A 22205-nucleotide genomic window follows, 5' to 3' on the forward strand; every position below is an offset into this window, starting at 1 on the left:
AAAGGCGTTGGGATGTCAGGAGGTGAATCACTCACTGTGAGGTACTCAGCCTCTGACCTGCATCTGTTCTTCGGCAATGGTGATCCCAGGATGTTAATGATAGTGAACTTGCTGATAGCAATGCCATTGAATGTCAAAGGTAGTTGGTTAGATCCTTCATTGGTCATTGCAAGCCATGCAAATATTACTTGCATCTTACCAGCCCAGGACTGCATGTTGTCTAGATCTTGCTACATGCATGGATGTCCTGGTTCAAATGCTAAGGAGTGGAATATTCTGCAAACATCAATGAACATCCACACTTCTGACCTAATGATGGAAGGAAGGCCTTTGATGAAGTAACTGAAGATGACTGGGCATAGGACAGTGCCCTGGGGAACTCCTGGGTGATGTCCTGGAGCTGGGATGATTGATCTTCAATAAGCACAATTACCTTCCTTTGTGCAAGTCATGACTTCAGCCAATAGAATGGTTTCTCTTTGATAGCCATTGACTTCAGCTTTGTGAGGGTTGTTTGGTACCATTTTCAGTCAAATACTGCCCTGATGTTAATGGCATTCACTCACACATCTCACCTCTGGAATTCAGCTCTTTGCTGCATGTTTGGTCAAAACTCTACTGACATCAGGATTCAAGTGGTCCTGGCATTGCTTCTTCCTCTGACGTACCATTCTATGATATGATGATAAGCATACAATAGCTTTAGAATGTATTGCTTCCTTTCTACCACAATGAAGGCGTAGGTGATCATGAATGCCTGAAAGTTATTGTGCCATCAAATTTCACAGGTTGGTATCATTTCACCTTTATCTGATTGTGAAATTGTTTGTTGTTTTAACACCAACATTTCTATCAAGCCTGTTCCTTATGTGTGACTGTGCCAAACTCAATAATGTTTTAAGACAAAATAAGTCTACCTGAACAAAGTGTATATGGGCCAATAATATAAATAAACTTGTAAAGCTATCCCTCTGATTAGAAGCTGAGAGTAAAAAACATTCTAACTGCAGAGCAACACACAAAATGCTGGAGGAACTCAGTGGGTCGGGCAGCATCTATGGAGGGAAATAGACAGTTGACGTTTTGGGTTGAGAGCCTTCATCTAGACTGGAAAGAAAGTGGGGAGATAACCAGTATAAAAAGGTGGGGGAAAGGGTTGGAGCAAGAGCTGGTGGGTGATAGGTGGATCCAGGTGAGAGGAGGTTGGTAAGCAGGTGAGGGAGGGGGAGAGTGGGAATGATGCAAGAAGCTGAGAGGTGATGGATGGAAGTGACAAGGGGCTGAAGAAGAAGGAAGAAATGTGTGGGTGATGGGCAGGTTGAGAGGACAGGGAAGGGGAAAAAGATGAGGTGATGGGGCCAGTGGGATAAGGGAAAAATAGGGGACAGAGGGGAAGGTTATCGGAAGTTAGAGAAATCGATGTTTATGCTGTCAGGTTGGAGACTACCATGGCAGAATAAGAGGTGCTGTCATGAGTTCTATGCTATGAGTTCTAATAGTTCTAATTTGAGAATATGAGTTCTAATTGCAGAGTCAGTTCTACATGATAACCTGTGGATTATATGCATTACTGTTACTTTGCTAAAGGAAAAACAGAAAATGCTGGAACTACTCAGTAACTTGGCTGAGTTGTTTTGTTGCATTGGTATCAGCTGTGGCTGAGTCAGAAGGTTCTAGTTTCGAGTCCCACTCCTGAGAGTTGAGTGGAAGACCTCATGCAATACTGAGGTAGTGTTGCACTGTTAAAGGTGCTAACTTTGAGATAAGACTTGAAATCATGGTTCTATCTGCTCTCTCTTAGGGATGTGGAACTATTTTGAAGAAGAGTGGAATTATTCCTGTGTTGTGGCCAATGTTTATCCCTCATTCAATTACATTAAAATCCATTATTTGGTCATTATCACATTGCATTTTGTGGTACTTAGTATCTGCAACCTGGTTGCTGTGTTTCCTCCATTACGACAATGACTACACTTCAAAATACATCATTGGCTGTAATGAAACAGAAGATCCTTGAAATACTCAGCAAGTCGTGGAAAGAGAATGAAAAGGGGATGAAAGAATCAAAGGAAAGGTCTGTAACAGAATGAAAGGCAGATTCAATGACAAAAGGGTAAATGGTGCAAGGAAGCGAAGGTCTAGATGGGGCGTTAAAGATGAATAAGTTATCTGAAATTACCAGAGGAATACTGAAAATTGCAGCAAAAGTGACAGAAATTGTTCAACACAGCGTTGACTCCAGAAGGCTGTAATGTGCCTTGTTGGAGGATGAGTTGGTGCTCCTTGAGCCTACCTTCTAGATGACTGAGGACAATGTGGGAATGAGATGCATAATTAATGTGATAGTCACCTTACATGACAGCAAAATAGTCACCTAATCTATATTTGGTTTCCCCTGCATAGAAGAAACCATATGGCCAATGATGGAATAACAAATGTTTGCTATGATTCTATGGTGTATGCGTTTTTGATCTACGAAGCTATTTTTTCCTGTAACAAATAACCTTATTCCCTGCACAAGAATACATTGTAGCAAAACTCCCATAATGCATTTTACCCAGCCTTTTTGATTTATGAAATGTTGCTTAATGAAGTGTTTTCCAGGAATGCATCCTTTTTCCTAAATCAAGGATTGGTTGTACAGCACACTTATTGAAAGAAGTTCAAGCAAACGGAAAGACTGTTTGGTGTTCTGGATGGCAGGAAGGGAAGATATGGCTGTGCAGGTGATGCATCTCCTGTGGTTGTATGAGAAGGTGCAATGGATGGATGTGCAGATGGTAGAGCAAACCAGAGCATCCCAGAAGGAATGGTCCCTTCAAAATGCTGAAAAGGGAAGACACATCTGGTGGTGGCATCATGTTGGAGGTGTCAGAAACTACAGAGGAAGCTCTTCTGAATACAAAAGCTGGTGGGATGGAAAATGAAGACAAAGAGAATCCTTTCCAAGTTCTGTGAGTGTGAAGATGGGTTGAGAGCTGAAACATGGGAACTGGGCTGGACATGGTCATGGGTCCTGTTGACTATGATATAGGGGGGTCCATGATTGAGGATAAAGGAAGCACATGTATGGAATATGGCATTGGCAGAGCAAATGTGACAGAAGTAGAGAAGCTGGAAGAATGGAATGGTGAAGCTGGGTAGAGGGGTAAGAGTCGACATAGCTGTGAGAGTCAATGGGCTTGTAGTAGTATTTATTGGTTGCAAGCCTATCACATGAAAAGGATATGGAAAAGTCAAAGAAGGAAAGACAAGTGTCAGAGATGAACCACATGAAATTGAGGACAGGGTGGAAATTGGCTGCCAAGGTAAAGACTTTTTGCAACTCAGGTGAAAGCAGATAACTACAGGAATTATACTTATCAACGAACCAAAAAGGGAAGAGAGGTCACCTGTGTAGGGTTTAGATATAGAATATTTTCATATTCCACATAGCAACAACTTATTCAGAAGAAGTGAGTGACATCAAAGAAGTTGTTCAGTGTAAGAACAAACTCAGTCAGGCAGAGCAAGGTGGTAATAGGGAAGGCCGGCTGGTCCTCTGTTAAGGGAAGAAGCAAAGGGTCCTCAAGCCTTCCTAGTTGGGATGGAGATGTAGAGGGATTGGACATCCATGGCAGAAATGACCAGTAGAGATTAGTAAATTGTTAATATAGTGGAGGACACCATAAATGCTGCTGATGTGAACGAGGAGAGAATGAACAAGGGCTGAAAAAATAGGAACACGGGAAGAACTGAGTTCTGTGGGATGTACCAGCCAAAACAATGGGTCATCTGGGACAGTCCTGCTTTTGGATCTTAGGGAGGTGGTGGAACTTGGCTGTGTGTGTTTGAGGTCAATGAGGCTCGAGGTGGAGAGTGAAGATCTACAGAAGGGATGAGGTTGGTGCCTGGGAAACAATGGTCTGATGTTCAGTGCTGGGGCCATATTTCAAAGTGTGATATGAGGGTGTTAGAAAGCTGGCTCTTGAATTGTAAAGGTCAATTGGCAAACGACAAGTTCAGAGCAAGGTAGGTGGAAATAGAACAGTAGATGTAACACTGGCAGTTTGCTTTGAAAAGATGTTGAGAGAGTAAAAGGACAGAAGGTGGGTCCAAATAGATTGGGAATTTTGGAGATAAGTGGAAGGTTTCATTGTACCAGGTGAACAGGTGAAAGTAGTAATTCCTGGTTAAGGAAGTAGGCACAGATGTGAAACTGGTAGAACAAGAAGGCATCATCAAATTCGGTAGGTCTCCCTTAATATTTGTATTTTAAGGTATGCACTGTTTTCTCCATTTCAGGATAGGATTTTCATTAATATGACCTTTTAAACATTTTTATTCTACATTAAAGGCGGCTGAAAAAGAAGTCATTGTCTAGTTTGTAACAGAGTACATTCCATAGCCCTTCCTCTTGACCGACGGAAGGGTAAAGATGCTTCTCTCCAAATGTTACCCAATGCAGTTTAGGAAAACCAACATCTACCAACATCGTTTCGTAAACCATCGCCTAAAGTAGATATTTAAAAAAAAATCTCATCTGAATTACCGTGTTGCATAGTTCAGTAAACACGAATGAACATTCGCAGAAGCTCCAGTGGCGCTCTGTGCCTGTGTGTGTGGTCCTAGGGGGGTGTGTGTGTGTGGTGGGGAGGGGGAGGGAAGAGGGCGGGGTTAAAAATAAAACAGAGGGAGAATAATTGAGTGCACTATATACAGCGTCAGCAAATAATGAACGTTGGATCAAATCTAGCTTCCAAATTTGTTGTTTTCTCCGAGGAATTTAGCTACCTTCCGATGCGTTAGAAGTAAACGCAAATGTTACAGTAATTCTAATGCGGGCTGATTAGGGGTAACTGTTAGGACACAAGGGTGACCTTTGTAACACCAGGTTTTCACAGTCATGAGTTGAGGATTATAATTGCCAAGTCCCTTGATGTTTGGGAAATGTCAGAAACAGTTCTTTATGGCTTCGTTACTTGACCAAATAATTGTTTTCAACCGATTCAGGATGAGTGGATCATCTCAGCCATGAAATGATGTCACGAAGAGTACCTTCCCCCAACCTCAAGTACCGTGGCCTCGAACATTCAGGAAAGCGATAACGCTTGAGCTTTTATTTACTCTTTTTAAAAGCATCAACACATCCAACATTTTTATGCAACCAAGTGTATCAGATTTGTTTAGCCTTAGCACGGATGCTTTTATGGTAATAGTTACCATTTCATGTACAATTGATTGACTCCGCTTCAAGCGGCGATAACCAAATCCGCGTGGCTCCAGACGCGGTCGGCGCGCCGAACAAGCAGTCGGGGAAAGGGGAACACATCTGATCGAGATGTTACCGACCTTTTCACCGTCGGCCGGGGACACATAAACCAACAAATCATTTCAGGAGTAACTTTGTGTTTGGACAATTGTTAGAAATTAATTTTCCATTACTTTATCAGGTGGGCTCAACTTTTGAGAGAAAATCCGGCGCATCTTTTTTTATATATTTTCCCTATAATGTGATATGCAATTACCGGATGTAACTGTGTGGCAGATTCTGCAAATGATCTGCTGTTGCAATGCTCTTTACTTATCAAAGGGCTGGGCGTTTTCTGCCGTGTGATGCGCTGTAAAACAATGTGGAGCAATAATAGCGCTGATTACGGTGCGGAAGCCGCAGGGAGAACCAGGATCATTAATAAGTGCAGAATTTGCGACCTAACTTTCCGAGTGAGGTAGAAGCGGCCAGATTCCCAGATCACAACGGAGGGAGGGAGGGAGACCACGGCCGGCAATGCACAAAGCTGTGAGGTGGGGGGGTGGGTGGACGGACGACCCACCCGGACTGGGCCCCGCCTCTGCGACATCAGTGGTCACGTGGGCAATCAAAGTTGCGTGCGGGCTGCAACCAGTCGCAAACTTTTAGTTTCAAAAGTTTTCGGTGAAAGTTGTTGCGGTCGTGGTTCGACGGTGGGGCCGATGTCGAGTTGAAAACTTGCGGCGAACCAGACCGCGGCCTGATTTAGCGGAGTTTCTCGCACTGTTGCTTCATTTTAAAAGTTGTATATTTTGCTGGGAGTTTGCGGATGGATTCCAGTCAGCAGCAGCAGCAACAGGCGCCGGCGCTGCCTCCGGCCGGGCACCAGGTCGTGCATGTCCGCGGGGACTCGGAGACCGACCTGGAGGCGCTCTTCAACGCCGTCATGAACCCCAAGAACTCCAACGTGCCGCAGTCGGTGCCGATGCGGCTTCGCAAGCTGCCTGACTCTTTTTTCAAGCAGCCCGAACCCAAGAGCCACTCCCGACAGGCGAGTACGGACGGGGGCAACGCACCACCGCTCCAGGCGCAGCATGTTCGGGCGCACTCCTCGCCCGCCTCTCTGCTCAGCGCCGCCGCCGCAGCCGCCGCCGCCTCCAGCCCTACCCCTACCGGCTCGGCCGGAGCCCCGGTCACCCAGGCACAGGTCGGCGGGATCGGTTCAGCTCCCGGCGCTGACCCGAGCACTCACCTCCGACAGTCTTCTTATGAGTTTTCCGATGATGTGCCTCTGCCGCCTGGCTGGGAAATGGCCAAAACCCCCTCGGGACAGAGATATTACCTGAAGTAAGTGCCGAACAGATGGATCCTCCTTCTTGGACATTGCTGGGAATTTAGTTTTATTCCGTATTTTACCTAATTTAGAAGCCTATTTGAACTCATTGCATGAATGGCGCTGGATAGTGTTTTTTTTAACTTGTAGTTTTCTCAACAGTGCACCAGATCGGGTTACACAGTTGAGAGGATTCCCTGGCTTTCAAGGGACATGCTGTGAGCTGTGTCATGCAGGTTTAGACAGCTTTTCCAAAGAATCCGATTCTCGATGTATTTGTTTTGGGGGTTGTGTGCAAGTGAAGTTACTTTCCTGCTGAAGTATGTAACTTGGAGGGGGGAGGGGGGAGAAGAGGCAACGACGCTGAAGGGCAATGGGTAGTTGTGATTTATTAAAGGAAGTCCGAACTTTTAATTTATTAGCTCTTTACAATAGAAATGTATATGGACGGTGATACACTAACTGCATTTTAAACAATGGGTTGGTTAGTTCGATTGATGGCCCAACTTTAGAGTAAAAGTTTGGAGGAGAGCCATACATGTTTTAAAACTTGAACACAGTTTTTATTTCAGACTTTCAGCATGTGCGGTTTTTGTTTTGCAATGTGCAAAGTTCACGCAGGCGTTCTACAGTTCTTGTATTCCATAGTGGATGTGGGCAGTCCTCGACAAAACGAAACCGGTCTCAAAATGGCTCAATTCTGGTTATCCGGCCTCTAAAGTAGCTCTGTATTAGAAACACTTAATTTGTTTGACTGCTGGAAATGCCCGATTTAAATATTTGGTTCTCTGAATCATTCCAACAATCTGAATAACCGACTTTTCACATTATTCGACGTATATCTAAATCATCTTATTCCAACCGAGGCCATTTGGTGACGCACCTTTTCCCAAGTGACTCAAACAGCTCAAATCTTGAGTTGGGCTAATAAGCATCTATAACTTGTACCAAATCCTGTAAACGTCACCAAACTCCAATGAATGTGGCTATTTAGAACGAATTGGTTAAGAGGTTTGTCAGTTTTTCTATCCGAGAACGAGACTTTATTCGCTTAAAAAAACTGAGGTAGTAATACCGCACTTAATGGAAGGAAGAGGCTTGGAGTTCAAAATAATTAAAGCTTCCCGGGTTTTATGCGGTTTTCAAACTTCTTGATGCGACTTGAAGGAGCCTGAGATCTACAGAAAGCTTCTCCCCCTCCCGCATGGCCAGTCAGCGAGCCCTATCCATTTCAGAGTGTCGGGTTACACCGGGAACAATAGCACTCTGTAGGAGGCTGAGACTGCAAAAGTCCACATGTCTGGCAGGAGTTATCTGCATGGGTCCAGCGTTTGTTCCTTTGCAGACAGTTAGAGTCAATTATTGAAAGAGCGGCCTGCTGACAAGGATGTTTCTTTAAGCAAAAGAGTAACGTGGGAAGTGCGGACAAAACCTGCTTGTAAAGTTTCTGAACTTTTTAACCTTCTCGCATCACTGGGGGAGGGGACAGAGGGACCAGCAAAGTCGCCATGTCGCTCTTTCAGTTTAAGCCACGAAGAATATTTCCATTTTAGATTCGCGGCATGGGATTTAATTGTTTTAGTTGTTGATCTGAGCACTTAAGCTGATCTATTCTCAAATTCGACAGCTGTGAAGATTTTTTTCACGAAGCTGTGCTGGCTTTGGGGAAAAAGTATGACGTCCTTTCACATTTGCCTGCGAAAAAGAGTAACTCAGTTTTCGTTCGCTGACAGCATCTTAAATCATAAACCCGCCCGATCAAGTTCTGAGAGCCAACTAATCGAACCGATTAGTTAAATCGTACTTCATAATATTTCCTTGAATAACTAGAGCGGGTTTGAGTTACTGCTTCACATGTCACCTCAATCAAAGCAGGTAGCAACTTTCCATACATTGCTTGATTTGCTGAGTTTTCCTTTCACTTGGGAACGATGTTCGCATTAGTTCGTCATCTGGTTTGTTCAGATGCAGCGCGAAATTATATTGTTTTGGTTTCCGGAGCGCGGTCCTTTGCTACTCGGAATTAAATATTTAAACCCCAGTGTACCGATATAGCTCGGTCAGTCAGGCGTTAGCCGGCATCCCTCAGCGGTGTAGGTGCCCTTGCGTTCCCAGCAACCATGCCGATTCACCACGCCAGGCGGCTCCATTCCCATTTTCGGCGGGCGGGTCCGCACCTCCCTGATCATTCACGAACGCTACAGCTATTTGTACTTGGTCCCTTTTTTTCTTCCTGGGCTCTGGTTCGGTATCCATGAGAAACCTGCCTGATCTTCCCAATATCTGAACTCTTGTATGCCAACCTCCTCGTCGACGTGACGATTGAAGGGGCCGTTTGATCATGGAATGCTCCTCTCCAACCGATTGTCAACGGCTTCCTCCTCTGGGAATAGTCGGTCTCTTACTGAGACTTGCGGCGGACTGATGACACCTGACGGCAGTGTTAGACGCTGGTTTGCGACCGTCAGTGGTCACTTCCTTCCCTTTGGGTTCCAGATGAGGGTGAGGAGCTCCTGAAACACGCGTCCAACAGAAGTCATCCAAGTATCGCCGTCAGCTTAAGCATTTTAGCCATGTCCAAACTAATGAATGGGCCAGCAGTACACGTGAACAGCTCAGTATCTCAGCGGAAGGCTCGCTTTAGAGCCCTAACTAGTCTGAGGTAGGACTGGGTAATACTCGTTATAGTGTTTTGGGTTTGTAAAGATTTCTGCAGTGGAAATAACATGCTGTGCTGGAAGTAAAGATTGAGTCTGGTGTCGCACTTCTTAGTGTCGGTGTCATATGCATTAAAAACTTCTAATTTGGTCCATGCTCAAAACTGGTTCTTGAAGTTACTTAGAACCTTGTCCTATTAAGGCACAAGCTCTATTGAAGCATATCTAGCTGTACTATGACATTTTCTTTAGTACAGATTGGAGCCCTGATCCCAAGTGAGCAAAGTAATTTAGAACAAGATTAGGTAGTATAAAAATGGAATGAGGGGTAAGAACCTAATTACTTTAGCCAATGATTGTCAGCAGCTTGTTTGTCCTTACTGGCATAGCAGGACCAAACATCCAGGAGCTGTGGACAGCCAAGGAAAGGAAACAGCAAGCACATGATTAGTAACGGAGTGTAAACTTTGTCATCTGGCCATCCCTGGACTCTAGAAGGATGCAAAACTTCCTGGAGAAGACAGCTCTGCACTTGCATGGAAAAAGTGCCTGATCTCCTGATTGTTTTGCTAAGATTCAAGGTAGTTTATAAAAGATTTTAAAAAGTCTGCAGTTTCTAAACTTTCTGCTGCTGGGTGACAACAAATATATTAACTCTGCTCTCTGTGCATGAGAACTGGAATCCCCACACAGCTGGAACCAACTTGAGCTTCAGGCATTCTGCACAATGGTAGCATTCAAACACAAGTTCATAGTGGTTCATTAGGTTGACCATTTCAATTGGCTTACTTGGTATGGTAACATTCAGCCATGCAAAGAAAAACTAACCTGGTGCAGAATCATTGAAAAGTTTAAAAAAAACCTGCCAATGCTAACAAACGGAAATGCAGAACAAACTGCTGAAAGTTCTCACTAGGTCAGGTACCATATGTGGAGAGAGAAACAATTAACATTTCCTATCAATGATGATTCTTCATCAGAACCATCGCAGAGGCCAACCTGTAAAATGGAAAGATCGATGACTTTAGATGAATGCAAAATGGGGAATATTTAAATAAAGTTCTTCATTTTACAAAAGAGAAAATGAGCAGCAGATGTGAAACCTGAAGTGTTTGATGTGAAGTGAATAGAAGGAACAAGTTAACCAGGATAGTGCTTGGTATGAGAGAATTCAGGTATAAAACAGTTTTTTTTAATAAAAAGTTACTTTGTTTTGTGATGCTGTTACAAGTTATGTAGACAGCATGGGGGCTCAAGAAGAAAAATGTTTTGCATCTGCATAACTTTTCAGGAACTTTGACGCAAAGCATGACTGTTGAGGAATATATCTAGACCACAACACCAGGGAAAACGACTGCTCAAAATCACAGCTTGGTCCTTGGTTTAATAGCACATTGTTATTGTGGCACGTCAGCCTAAATTTGTATGCTGAAGTGCCTGTGGTGGAAGATTGTATAACCTGAGGCGATAATGCTGGATGACAGTTAAGTGTTAAAGCGGGAGAAATGCCAGCAGATTTAAGGGTGTGGAATTCACTTTCAGGATTAGTGTTTATGGCAGAAGCTGTCAATGTTCAACAGAAATATTGAAAGTGGTAGAAAAGGCAGAAGAATGTGAGGCAGGGATATGATAACTAGGTGGGTAAATGTGATCAGAACCATTGTTGCATGGACGTTGTCCCAGGCAATTTATCTGAGTGTTCAAATGACCTGTTTCTACTGCAATCTCTCCATGTAACTAAGAAATTAAAAATAAAAAATGAATCATGGGTTGGGGCATTGTTGAAAGGGAGGAAAAACTGAAAGTTGACCAGAAATTACAGAAAATGCAGTATCATTTTTCATTTACCTTTTTTCTGCTCTTCTGCAGAATGTGTTCACTTGAGCATCATTAGATCTTTTTAAGGTATTTACTGACAGGATGCTGGAATTATGAACAAGTGCAAGTTATCAAGCTGATGGAATATTTATTTGTGGGATCAAGAGGAGTGACCTTTAAAGGCTGACAGTGGTGTTATAGCTCTGTGAGGTCTGGGGAAACCAGTATCTATTGCATTTAGTTCAGGACATTGCATCTATAGATGGAAATTTGACCTTGGAGGGCTGCAGCACAGTTTCATCAGTATGTTACTGAAAATGGTGATTTATGAGAAATGGGTGACCCATGGATTTGTGGATCCTGGGATCAAGTGAAATGGGTGATCCAGTTAACAAATTTGATGTGGAAATGTAAATGTTTCTTTCTGTGGTGGTTGTGCCCAGAAGAAGGGCTAGTTAATCTGATATGATGAAAAGAAAATTGATGCTAGACTCCAAGGCATGTATTAGAAGACACTTCACACAGTGCTGTGGAAATCTGAAACTCCAGTGGTACCCTCCCTCTTGCCACCCCCTTCACGAAGGAGCATTTTGGGCAATGGCAATCTTGTATTGAGGGAAATTGAGGATTTTGTTTTTTGTGAAAATGAAGATATTCCATGTCCAAGTTAGAATGCTGTGCTACTTGGAAATGTTATCTCAACATTGCTGCTGTCATCTTCTCAACAGTAGGGGTCATTAAACTGAGCAAAATCTCTATTGTCGGATAAGTCTTACTGGGTCACTGTGAATGGAATTCCAAATAAAATCACTCTTGATCATTAAGACAGATTACAGGAGGTCAGCAAAATGATATGTTTATACAGGGGACAGATAAGTTTGTTGCTCTAAATTTTCCTGCAAGGCACTATCAACTTTAATTTTTGAAGTTGCACCTGGGCTTTTTAGGTTAAGCTTATGTCATTGTGGTTTATGTACAGGATCATTTTTGGCCACCTTTTTATCTGCTCAACACATCTTCCCTGCTGTTCTATCCTTTGCTTCAATATTCAAGGCAGAACACATAATAGCTCAGAAGATCGAGATATCTGATCAGTTTGGGTGGAGCTCAGAAGTGCACCACAGAAAATGTGGATTAGAGTAACTTAAAACCTCTAATAGTAAATGTGATGATGGACTTAATCTAAATCAAGAAATCAGGTGCATGCAATGATAGTTGTGTAGTACTGGACAAGCCATATTATGGAGGATGTATTTTAGTTTTCTAGGTCAGCATGTTGAAGAACGAGCAATGCAACCATAATTGTGCAATGAGTCAGAACTAATGATATTGTAACAGAGAAACATCTGTGAGGAAGATAAATCATTAATAAAATATTAAATTTAGCTTGTGGTGATTTAGTTGTTTAAATTGATTACTTCAAAGGGGGAGAGAGACATAACAGGAAACTATAGTTAGCTTGCCTTCTGTCGTAAGGGAAATATTAGAAGCTATCATTGAAGATTCTTTAACTGGACACCTTAAGGAAAAGCTCAAGGTTAAGACAGTTTAGTGAAACGAAAATCATGTTTGCCTAATTTATAGTAGTTCGTTAAAGAGTAATATGCTGTGGATAGAGAACCAGTGATTATGCATCCTTGGATTTCCAGACGCATTTGATAAGATGCTCCAACTAAGATTTTAGTGGAAAATAAAAACTCATTGTGTAAGAAACAATGAGTTTCTTTATTGGCCAAACAGGAGAATCAGTAGGCATAAATGGTTCTACTTCTGGTTGGCAAGATGTAACGTGTTGAATGCCATAAATGACTTGGATGAAGGCACTGTGGCATGGTTGCTAAATTTTCTGATGACACAAAAGTAGATAGGAAAGTAAGTTGTGAAGAGGAAATGAGGAAGCCACAAAGGGATATTAAGTGATTGGGCAAACATCTGGCAAATGGAATATAACGTGGAAAAATGTGAAGTTGTTCATTTTGGCAGGAAAGGTGGGGAAAAAAAATAAGCTTATTACCTATACTGTGAGAGATTACGGAGCTCATGCAGATCTGGGTGTCCTGGTGCATGAATTGCATAAAGCTGGTATATAGGTGCAACAATTGCTTGGGAAAGTTAAGTGTTATCATTTATAAAAGGGAATTGAATACAAAAGTAGGGAGTGTTTGCTTCATTTATACAAGGTGATTTTGAGACCATATCTTGACTACTGTCTACAATATTGGTCTCATTCTTTGAGGAAGGATGTTAATACTTTGGAAGCCATTCAGAGAAGGTTTACTTAACATATCCTGCCCATACCAGGTATTGGTCATGAGGAAAGGTAGGATAGGCTGTGCTTTGGAAGAATGAGAAGTGACTTGCTTGAAATGTCTAAGATCCTGAGGGTTCTTAATAGAGTTTGTGGGGAGGATGTTTCCCCTTATGGGAGAATCTAGAACTTGGTCACTGTTTCTAAAACAAAAAGTGGTTGTCCATGTAGGACTGAAATGAGGTGAATTTATTTTGAGTATCTTGAGTATTCGGACTTCTTTCACAAATCATAAGGGAATGCAAGCTTACTGTGGGTGGCTGGGAATGCAGCTATAGGTTACATTTGGATCAACTATGATCATTAATGGCAGAGTAGACTTGCTGGTCTGTTCCTGCTCCTAATTTTTATGTTTGCATGGTGGTATGAAGGAACAATGTCAGAGACCCAGGAGTCCCTAGTTTTTTTATGGCTTTGTAGGACCATCTCCATGAACTATTGTAATAAACAGATGAGTTTTGGTTTTGTCTCAGCTCAAATGTTTCAGGACTGGCAACACAGCATCTGATGGTCCTTCAGTGATGTATCATCTTAGCTGCAATTGCAGGTCATAGTCTAAGAATAGCAGTGAGGATATCACTGTCATTAAGGTGCAGTTTGGGCGCACGCACCATTGATGAGGAAATTTGGAAATTCACATCCATATCTGTTCAAAGATGCTGAAGTCCTGAAACTTGGCAGAGGGACACCTCTGACACATTCACAGCCTATTCTCTACATCTGAGAAGAGGAGGGCATAGCGTGACAACTTAGCTGTGACAACCTTCAAGAAAGGAAACAAATCTGATTACAGCAGCTCCTCAAACATCTCCTAGTGGCCGAAGAGTTATTCCCCAAAATGTATTGTGGATTCCATTCAGCAAGAGATACAATAATGGCATTGGGCATATTGAATACCTTTCTCAACCTGTATTTATTGTTGTATTGCTGTATTGAGTTAATTATTACAATGTATATTGCTTACTCTGTGAGCTTCATGTAAGCAAGGAATTTCATTACACCCTGGTGTACATGACAGTAAACTGAATCTACAGAAGCCCTTGATTATCAGGTGAGGGGGTTTAAGGAGGATCCTGCTCAAATTTGGTACCCATTTGACATTTTGTTAGATGAACTCAATCAGATCCATCACAGACCCATCCTGTGCTGAATAGGGTTAAGTAGGGTGTCACTGCTCTATTTTAATTCTTCTTGATATATTTCGCTTTGCCTCCAACAAGATTCCCACTGGACATATGCGAAACTCTTCAACCTCCGCCTCCGCTCCAGAACCAAGTTCATTCCAACATCAGTCATTGAGCAGCAGTACTTGACATCACTTGTGCATATTCTTAGTCCAAGCTCCACATCACCCTTGATTCATTTACTAAAGTTGATAGGAGGATTGGTCTTGCACTGAACAACTGTAAAACAAAGGTCCTGTACCTACCTGCCTCCACTGTACAACACTGCTTCCCACTTTCACCCAAAGGACAAGGGTCAACAATGAGACCTTGGGGCACATTGATCACCTCCAGTGTGTCAACAAGATGAATACACATTTAAAATGTCCTGGTCTCTTCACTGAGGTCACACTGAGGCTCAGTGGAAGGAGCTTAGTCTCCCATTCCATCTGCCCTACCCACGGTAGAATGTGTAGATTCCACACAGTCTTCTGGTCATTTAAGAGCCTGCAGACCTGGGGCTGAAGCAAGTCATCCTTGCCTCCAAGGGGTTGCCTGAGGAAAGCCAAGAAACTCTGGATTCAAACACTGAAACTGCATAAAATTGCTGGACTTGGTAAATAGGATAGAAAATGTTAAGTTTGCGAATTTGGGTGTAAATGAACTTCTAACGTATGGTATAATTACTGCCAAACAGCTGCTTTGGCATTAAAAATTAACCTGTTATAAGCAAGAATCTTTCAGATTTTAATTATCAGTAGGTAGAATGTTAATTGTTTTACAAACTATTTCTTTTCATCCCCGTCCTTTTTATTGTTTCTCTATGAATGAAATAAGTTAAATATTCCAATCCATAACAATTTCTTCCTGAATATCACAGTGAGGATTCACTATCAAACAATAAATCTAGAGAATCTAGGAATGCATACTGTTTACACAGATCCCCTTTATGTCAAACCCTGCCAGGACTAAGTTTAGAGGGAAGGTGGCCAGTATAGAGAAGTGAGAAGGTGTGGTGAGATGGAGGTTGGCAGGTGATAGGAAGAACCTTGGTTCAACTTTCCTATCCTCTCCATCTCCCCTACCTGTCACCATCTGCTCATCATCCCTGCTTGATAAACTGAGTTCTTCCATGAGTTTATATTTTGCTCCAAATTCCAGCATATGCAGTCTCTTGTATTTTCCCCTTTGTCATCTTACATTGGACCACTGTTATCATGCAGCAGTTCACAAAATGTTTGTGGGGCAATCAAGTTGAATGAACAGCAAATGCCATTCCTTTGTCACTGATTTGGGGATGTGCTTTTGCTAAATGTTTGATAGAGTAGAAAGGAGTAATGTGAACATTGGCTTTGAAACCTGCTCTTGAAAGCTGTCTTGTATTAGTGTTTTTGATCATCATGGACAGCATATTAGTAGGTACTCCAGTGTATTATGGTGGATTGGTAGGATAGACAATTACACAGATAGTTCTTTGGTAACTTAGAGAGGCAGCATCAAAGAGAACATGAGTTTGTTTCAGACTGAACTTTAATAGTTCTGAGTATTTCCAGCACTTTCCTGTTTTCAGATTTCTAGCATCTGCAATTTTGTTTTTCTAATTTATCATCCATTGGTTTGACTGTAACATCTGAGTGACTTGCTTGACCACTTCAGTGAGTAGTTAAGAGATTCCGTTTGTTTCTGGATTAATTCTCCCATAGCATTCTTGTTGAGCAATATTGGTGCTGACTTTGGTTAGATTCTCGTGTGAATTAATGCTTTATGCTGACTAGAATAAATCCAACTCTTTTTTTAATTGGAAATAACATTCTTTAACTTTTTTTGCTTATCCATTTTCATTATTGACTTGGTGCATAGCGATTCATGAAAAGTATAACTGGGGGGGGGGGGGGAAGCTGGGAAAGAGGCAGGCAAAAGGTATTGCATCTGACAAAATTTTAATATATGTGTTTAATGTTTAAATACCAAGTCATTTAAAACAAAAACAAGAACTCTGATAATCTTGTATGAGATGCCTTAAAATGGAACTTTTGTTTTAAGATGGAGGGAAAGATTGGGCCCACCAAAATATTTGTAAGACTTGCAAAGTGTGTCAGCCAGCCAAGTTAGTTTGTAACTGTAAAATAAGTTTTCCAGTTTGTGGTTTATGGAGATGTTCTGTTGAATGTGACTTTTCATGCAATTGAAACAGTAGCAAATCGAGACTTCTCCAGTATCTGCTTGGCTACTAGGGAAAGCCTGGTATTCCCTTTGTTTTAAATCAATCTGTTTGGTTTCTTATCAAGATCTTTTCCAATTTAATGCATATTGTGAGGTTAGTAAATATTACTGAGTATAATTCTGGGAGATGAGTTAATAATTGAAACAGTGTTTGGTGTATTCGAAGCTCACTCTAGCCCCCAGGTTTCATGTGTACTGCCAATCAAGTTGATTTCCATTAGAAATCCTACAAGCAAAATGGCTCTAATGCACATAAATGCAGTTGTACTTTTTCCCATGCTCGTGCAATCCAGTGAAGCGACATTTGTGACCCACTGGTTCAGATAGACCACCTCCAATTGTCAGGAAGGGTATAGGATTCATAAACATGGTTAAGAAATATGCCTTCATGTTCTTGCTGGTGAAAAATCTATCTCATAATGTTTTTAAAAGTGTTTTAAAGATCATTTACAAAAGCTGTTCTGTAATATTATTTGCCAAAACACTCCCAGGGTAATTTCTGTGTTCTTATTGTTAACTAAGCTCCCTACAATTGCTGTATGAAGAATGGTCAGCTTGGGTTTTCACTGCTTTTTATATTAAGAGTATTAAGGTTTCAGTGTGAAGATAGTAAAAGTACTTCTGTAATGGGTACCTTTTGAATTGGGAGAAGGAAAATTGACCCTTACTCCCACTTGGTACTGTACCCAGTGACCTCAGCTAGAAATGTCTCTTGGGTGAGAACAGGCATGGATCCTCCTACGGTGTTACTGTGTAGTGAGATAACCTGCTGGCACTTATTCCTTAAGGCAATAGTTCCTAGCCTCTGAATGGGAACATGCAGACTTCCATTCAATGAAATAGCTGTCAACCCCACACGTGTCTGATAACATCACAAGCCATCACTTTTAATGGTTGGAGAAGTCTTGGGGATTCCACAGAACTGCCAACAGTCTTAGGGCTGGGTTAGCCAGTCTGCTGAGTATATCTTTTTTAAAAACGTGTAAACCTTTTAAACTGCCTCAGTATCTTTAAAGTCTTGCAAACTAATTTTAAATGGACTCCACCCTGTGCCCCACCCTCATCCCAACAAAGCTGCTTGTGCGCCCTAGCTTGAGAACAACTAACCTAATGTAATGTATAAATAGCTATATTGGGGATTTATTATGTTGGATAGTCTATACATTGGCCCAGTATTTGCAGTAATAACAACAGCATAAACCATCTGTGTCTATTGCCCTCACTCTGTAAAAGTATTTCTGGTGTTTGCAGATGATGATTATGGAAATTCAGAGTTTGCAGTTATTGGTATTCCTGCTCCACAGATTACTATTGTGGTCTTTGCTGATGTAATCACAAGTCTATGATTTGCCATTTTTAAGAACACTGAAAGTGTTAGCTGAGTCGATGGTGGTAATTATGCCTTAGTGGACTGAACAAACTCCAATCCTAAAAAAAATTATAAGAAAATATTGTTCTATAATTCCAGTATTTTCCAAATTTTTCTATAATTTTCTACTTCTGTCCCATGTATCCACTGTAATTAGTTCAGTTTGTAATATTACAAGTTAAACTTTAAATTTATTTTTCCTTGGTTTGTTTTCTGAGAATTCTGTAATCTGGCTGCTCACTGAGTTTGATGACATCATTGTTGCCAAATACTACATCTGTACCCCCCACCCCATGGCTTGTGCCAGGCAGCACAACATGTCAGCACCATGTTGACATCCACACCATAAAGACTAGTTATTCTCCGTATTTTTAGGCAACTTTCTTCAAGGTCAGAAACCAATGCTGTCTGTGCTGCTGATCAGAAAATTTAGATTCGTCCTTTTAAGGAGTCAGTACGTCTGAGGGGAAGTGAGACAGAAGAAAAGCTTGATTTGCTTATGATTTAATGAGTAAAAGGATACATAAGAAAACTCCATGTGTGAGTGCACATGCAAGGGGATTCCTTTCATGATGTAGTTCCACAGATAGTGGTTTCTTGGTTCATTTGGTAAGTTGACCAGCTTGCCATTATTCTTGAGATGCCTGATCATTGCATTGCTGAAGCAAAACCCTTAGCCTGGGCCTGTTCTCACCTGAAGTCAATTTGCCAATGAAAGATCATTGGATAATAACAAGGACTGAATTCTATGGCTATTTCTCATTTAAGAAGCTGCCTCTCCCTTGCACACAGGAATCAGCAAATCATGTGAATCTCATAAGCCAGAACCCTGGATGATATTAGCTAACTCAGTAGAAATTAGAGATTGAAAAGGATGTTTAATTCAATGGTAAATCTAGGCCTATTTAAAAATAGTAGAAAAATGACCCTTAAGATAGCTTTTGCACCATCTCATTGATATAAAGCAATTATTCTTATCTGGTTTTGTTGCTGCAAGTTGTCAGCTTTGATATGGTTTCAGTGAGCATCTTCTATGTTGTAGCTTACTCTTAAAATCTTTTTTCATTTTGGGCATTGTCTTAGCACATATACTTCACACTGTAAACTACTAGTAGCTGCAGCCAGCTAAACATTGCACAGTAGACAAATCTTCCTGACATAATTGAAGTGTTAGCCCTGTAGCAGTAATAGATAAAATGCTTCCAATGTGTATTTCTTCATCACTGTACATGTTTAATTTTGGGGGTTACATTGATGTGCCCAACAAATCCTCAACTTGCAGAGCAGAACTTGTCTACTCCCAGTTATCTTTTTGCAGCATTACACTGAGTATAAACTTGGCACAAAAACTACTGTTTAACAAGGTCTATCTGGACTGAACTTCTGCTTCCTCTGCAGTATTTTTTAAAAAGTAGACATCCTGTCTAAGCCATGGTAAACTTGCTTTAATGGTCATTAAACACTGAGTCACATGAGTTCAGCAGTGGTACAGGAGCCCTCAGCACATTTAAATCTTTCCCACCTTCTGATGTGTTTAAAAACAAATAACTGATTGTGAAAGTGTCTCTAGACATTTAAAGGTGGGTATTGGAACAAGCTATTTGGTCAGATAAACAGTTTTGGCCTCTTAATATTGTATATTATGTCATAACATGGTAACTAGTTGGTATTACCTAATAGTATGCAATAGGTACAAGGTAGAAATAAGTCATTTGTTCATGAGTCCATTCAAGAGTTTGTTTTACATGAACCCTCCTCTGCTGCTATTTCTGTCTGCATTAACCTCCATTCCATATTATTTTATCACCTGGGTGTTTGTAACTTCCCTTTTAAATGCAACAGTGCTGTCAAAGTGCCTCAAGTCCCTGTGATAACGAGTTTCAAAATCTAACCACTCTGATTAGGAGTGTCTCCTGGGTTCCCTAGTAGTGACTTTATTAGTGGCACCTTTTTATATTTTGTTCCAAGTACTGGCAAAAGTAAACAGCATCTGTGTCTATTGTAATCAATACTTCTCCTTGTCTTAAATTCTTTTTTCAGCTTATCCCTCAGTCTTGCCTTTTTCCAGGAGATGCTTAGCAGATCACACAATTTCTGAGGAGAGAGAAACAGAATTAACCTTTTCATATTAATGATCTTTTATCAGAACTGGAAAAGTGAGAACACAAGTATGTTTTAAGTTGCAGAACAAAGGAAGGGTGGAGAGAACGAAGGGAATGTCTATGATAGGATGAAGGCCAAGATGACGAGGTATCAGAAATGCTGTTGGTGCCTTCATAACTGATCTGTCTTTAAGAATGTAAAAAGAGGGAGGTGAATGAGGGCAGTAGAGAGAGAAAAAATAGTGCTTGAATCGTGAGGTGCATAACACAGCAGTGTCTGGAAATTTTGAAATAAAAGAATGCTGCAAATAAATACTTGGGGCCAGAATAGGTCAATTTTGACACACACCAGAAGACTGGTTATCTGAAATTGTTAAATTCTGAATTGAGAGCTGCAAGGTTCTGAGATGAAGTGCTGATTTTTGACCTCTGCCACCTACATTGTTCCAAGAAAGCCCAATGGGAGGCCAGAGTGGGATGGGATTTTAGTAAAGTGTAAATTTCTGGGAGCTCAGAGTTGCCCTTGTGGACTCAACGGGGGTATTCTGCAATCTTGTTTGTTTGCTATCACTCAGTTCATCCTTGTACCCCTTTATTGCACTTCTCCAATGCCTCTACTCTTTTTGTAAAGTTGAATTCCGAATTGTGCAGTGAAAGCAAATGTTCTATATAAATTAAATTATTTTGTTGATTTTCAGTTTTTTTAACAAAGAGCCTTTAATTTCACTACAATAGAATATGATATTAAGTTTTGTTGTTAATTTTAGTGTTCACATATGTATGCTCTTATTTATTTTCCAAGGACTATGTGGACTCTATTTTCTTCCTAAATGCCATTTAGCTGCCCAGTCTGTTTCTTGTTGTCTTTCACTTTTCCACAATTTTTCCCAATAAGCCAGGTCACCTTTTATTTAATATCTGCAAAGTTTGCAATTGTACCTCCCATTTTTGAGTTCAAGCCATTGATGTGGTTGGTGGAAAATATTGGTGCTAGTAATCATTGTTGTGGAGCACCACTTGCATTTGATTTTAGCCAGTTGGGGAATTATCTTTTAACCCCTTACCATTTATTTAAGAATAAGTCTCATCTCCCAAGATTACTTAATGTTCTTTAGTATGATTGCATCTCTCTTCATCATCCTCAAGTTACCATTGTTTCAGTTTATTCCCTCCATATTTACCAAGCCAATAGAAGTAGTAGGGAATGAATCTTCCTTTTGAAGATCTTGGCACAAAAGTTTAGTTGCTGATGGCGGGGAAGAGAATGTGTTAATGTTAGGAAAATCAAGTGCTTATTTGCACCTGACTTTGTAATTTGCCTTTACATTCTGCAAAAATTCTTGCATTTAGTGCTTATTTGAAAATCATCCAAGAAGGCTAATGAGGAATAACAAGTTCTGAATAATACCCCTTATTGAAGAAAGTGATTTTCCCCACCCCCTCATTTGGCTTTCTGTTCTTTTAGGTTTCTGCTTGTCAGATATCTATGCACTAAAGCTTATTTTTGAAAATGCAAAATATCAGATGAATACATTTGCTTTGAGTATGTGTATCTAGAATTGACACAAACAATTGAGGGCTGAGATGGATTCTTCCAATCCACTGTTTCCCTTGATGGAAAAATCAATAATTGGAAAGCATGGATTTAAATTAATTGTGTGGAGGATTAAAGGGAAGATGAGGATATTTTCTACCAAAGACCAGAGTTCTGGAATGCTCTGCCCAAAAAAAAATTGTCGGAGTAGAAACCATTCATGCATCTTAGAAAGGAGCTTCAATGTGTAGTTTAAATACCATATCCCATGTGATTTGGGGTTAAAAGTTGGGAAATGGAATCTTTCTTAGCTAACATGAACATGGTTGGTGGAATGGCCTCCTGTAACTGAAATATCAATGGTTCTAAATTTCTGTTGTCCTTGCTGAAGCAATCTGTAACAAGGAAAGCCCCAATATACTTTTTGTTTGCTATAGCTGATACTGACAAAATGGTGTTTTCCTCCTA

At 40.9% G+C, this 22205-nt stretch overlaps 1 protein-coding gene across 3 annotated transcripts in view; it reads left to right on the top strand.

Moving 5' to 3' along the window:
- The first annotated feature begins 5791 nt into the window (after window positions 1–5791).
- yap1 (Yes1 associated transcriptional regulator) overlaps window positions 5792–22205 on the top strand; it is a 104601-nt gene continuing 88187 nt past the window's right edge. For 2 of the 3 annotated variants that reach the window (XM_052026600.1, XM_052026599.1), the window contains exon 1: window positions 5792–6577. In XM_052026600.1, the coding sequence (XP_051882560.1) occupies window positions 6060–6577 (518 nt within the window). In that variant the 5' untranslated portion in view covers window positions 5792–6059. Of the gene's footprint in view, window positions 6578–8783; window positions 9226–22205 lie in introns of those variants that run through there. The other variant, XM_052026601.1, reaches the window with a different exon arrangement.

This window comes from Pristis pectinata, chromosome 11 (genome assembly GCF_009764475.1).
Source record: "Pristis pectinata isolate sPriPec2 chromosome 11, sPriPec2.1.pri, whole genome shotgun sequence".
Taxonomy (NCBI): Eukaryota; Metazoa; Chordata; class Chondrichthyes; order Rhinopristiformes; family Pristidae; genus Pristis; species Pristis pectinata.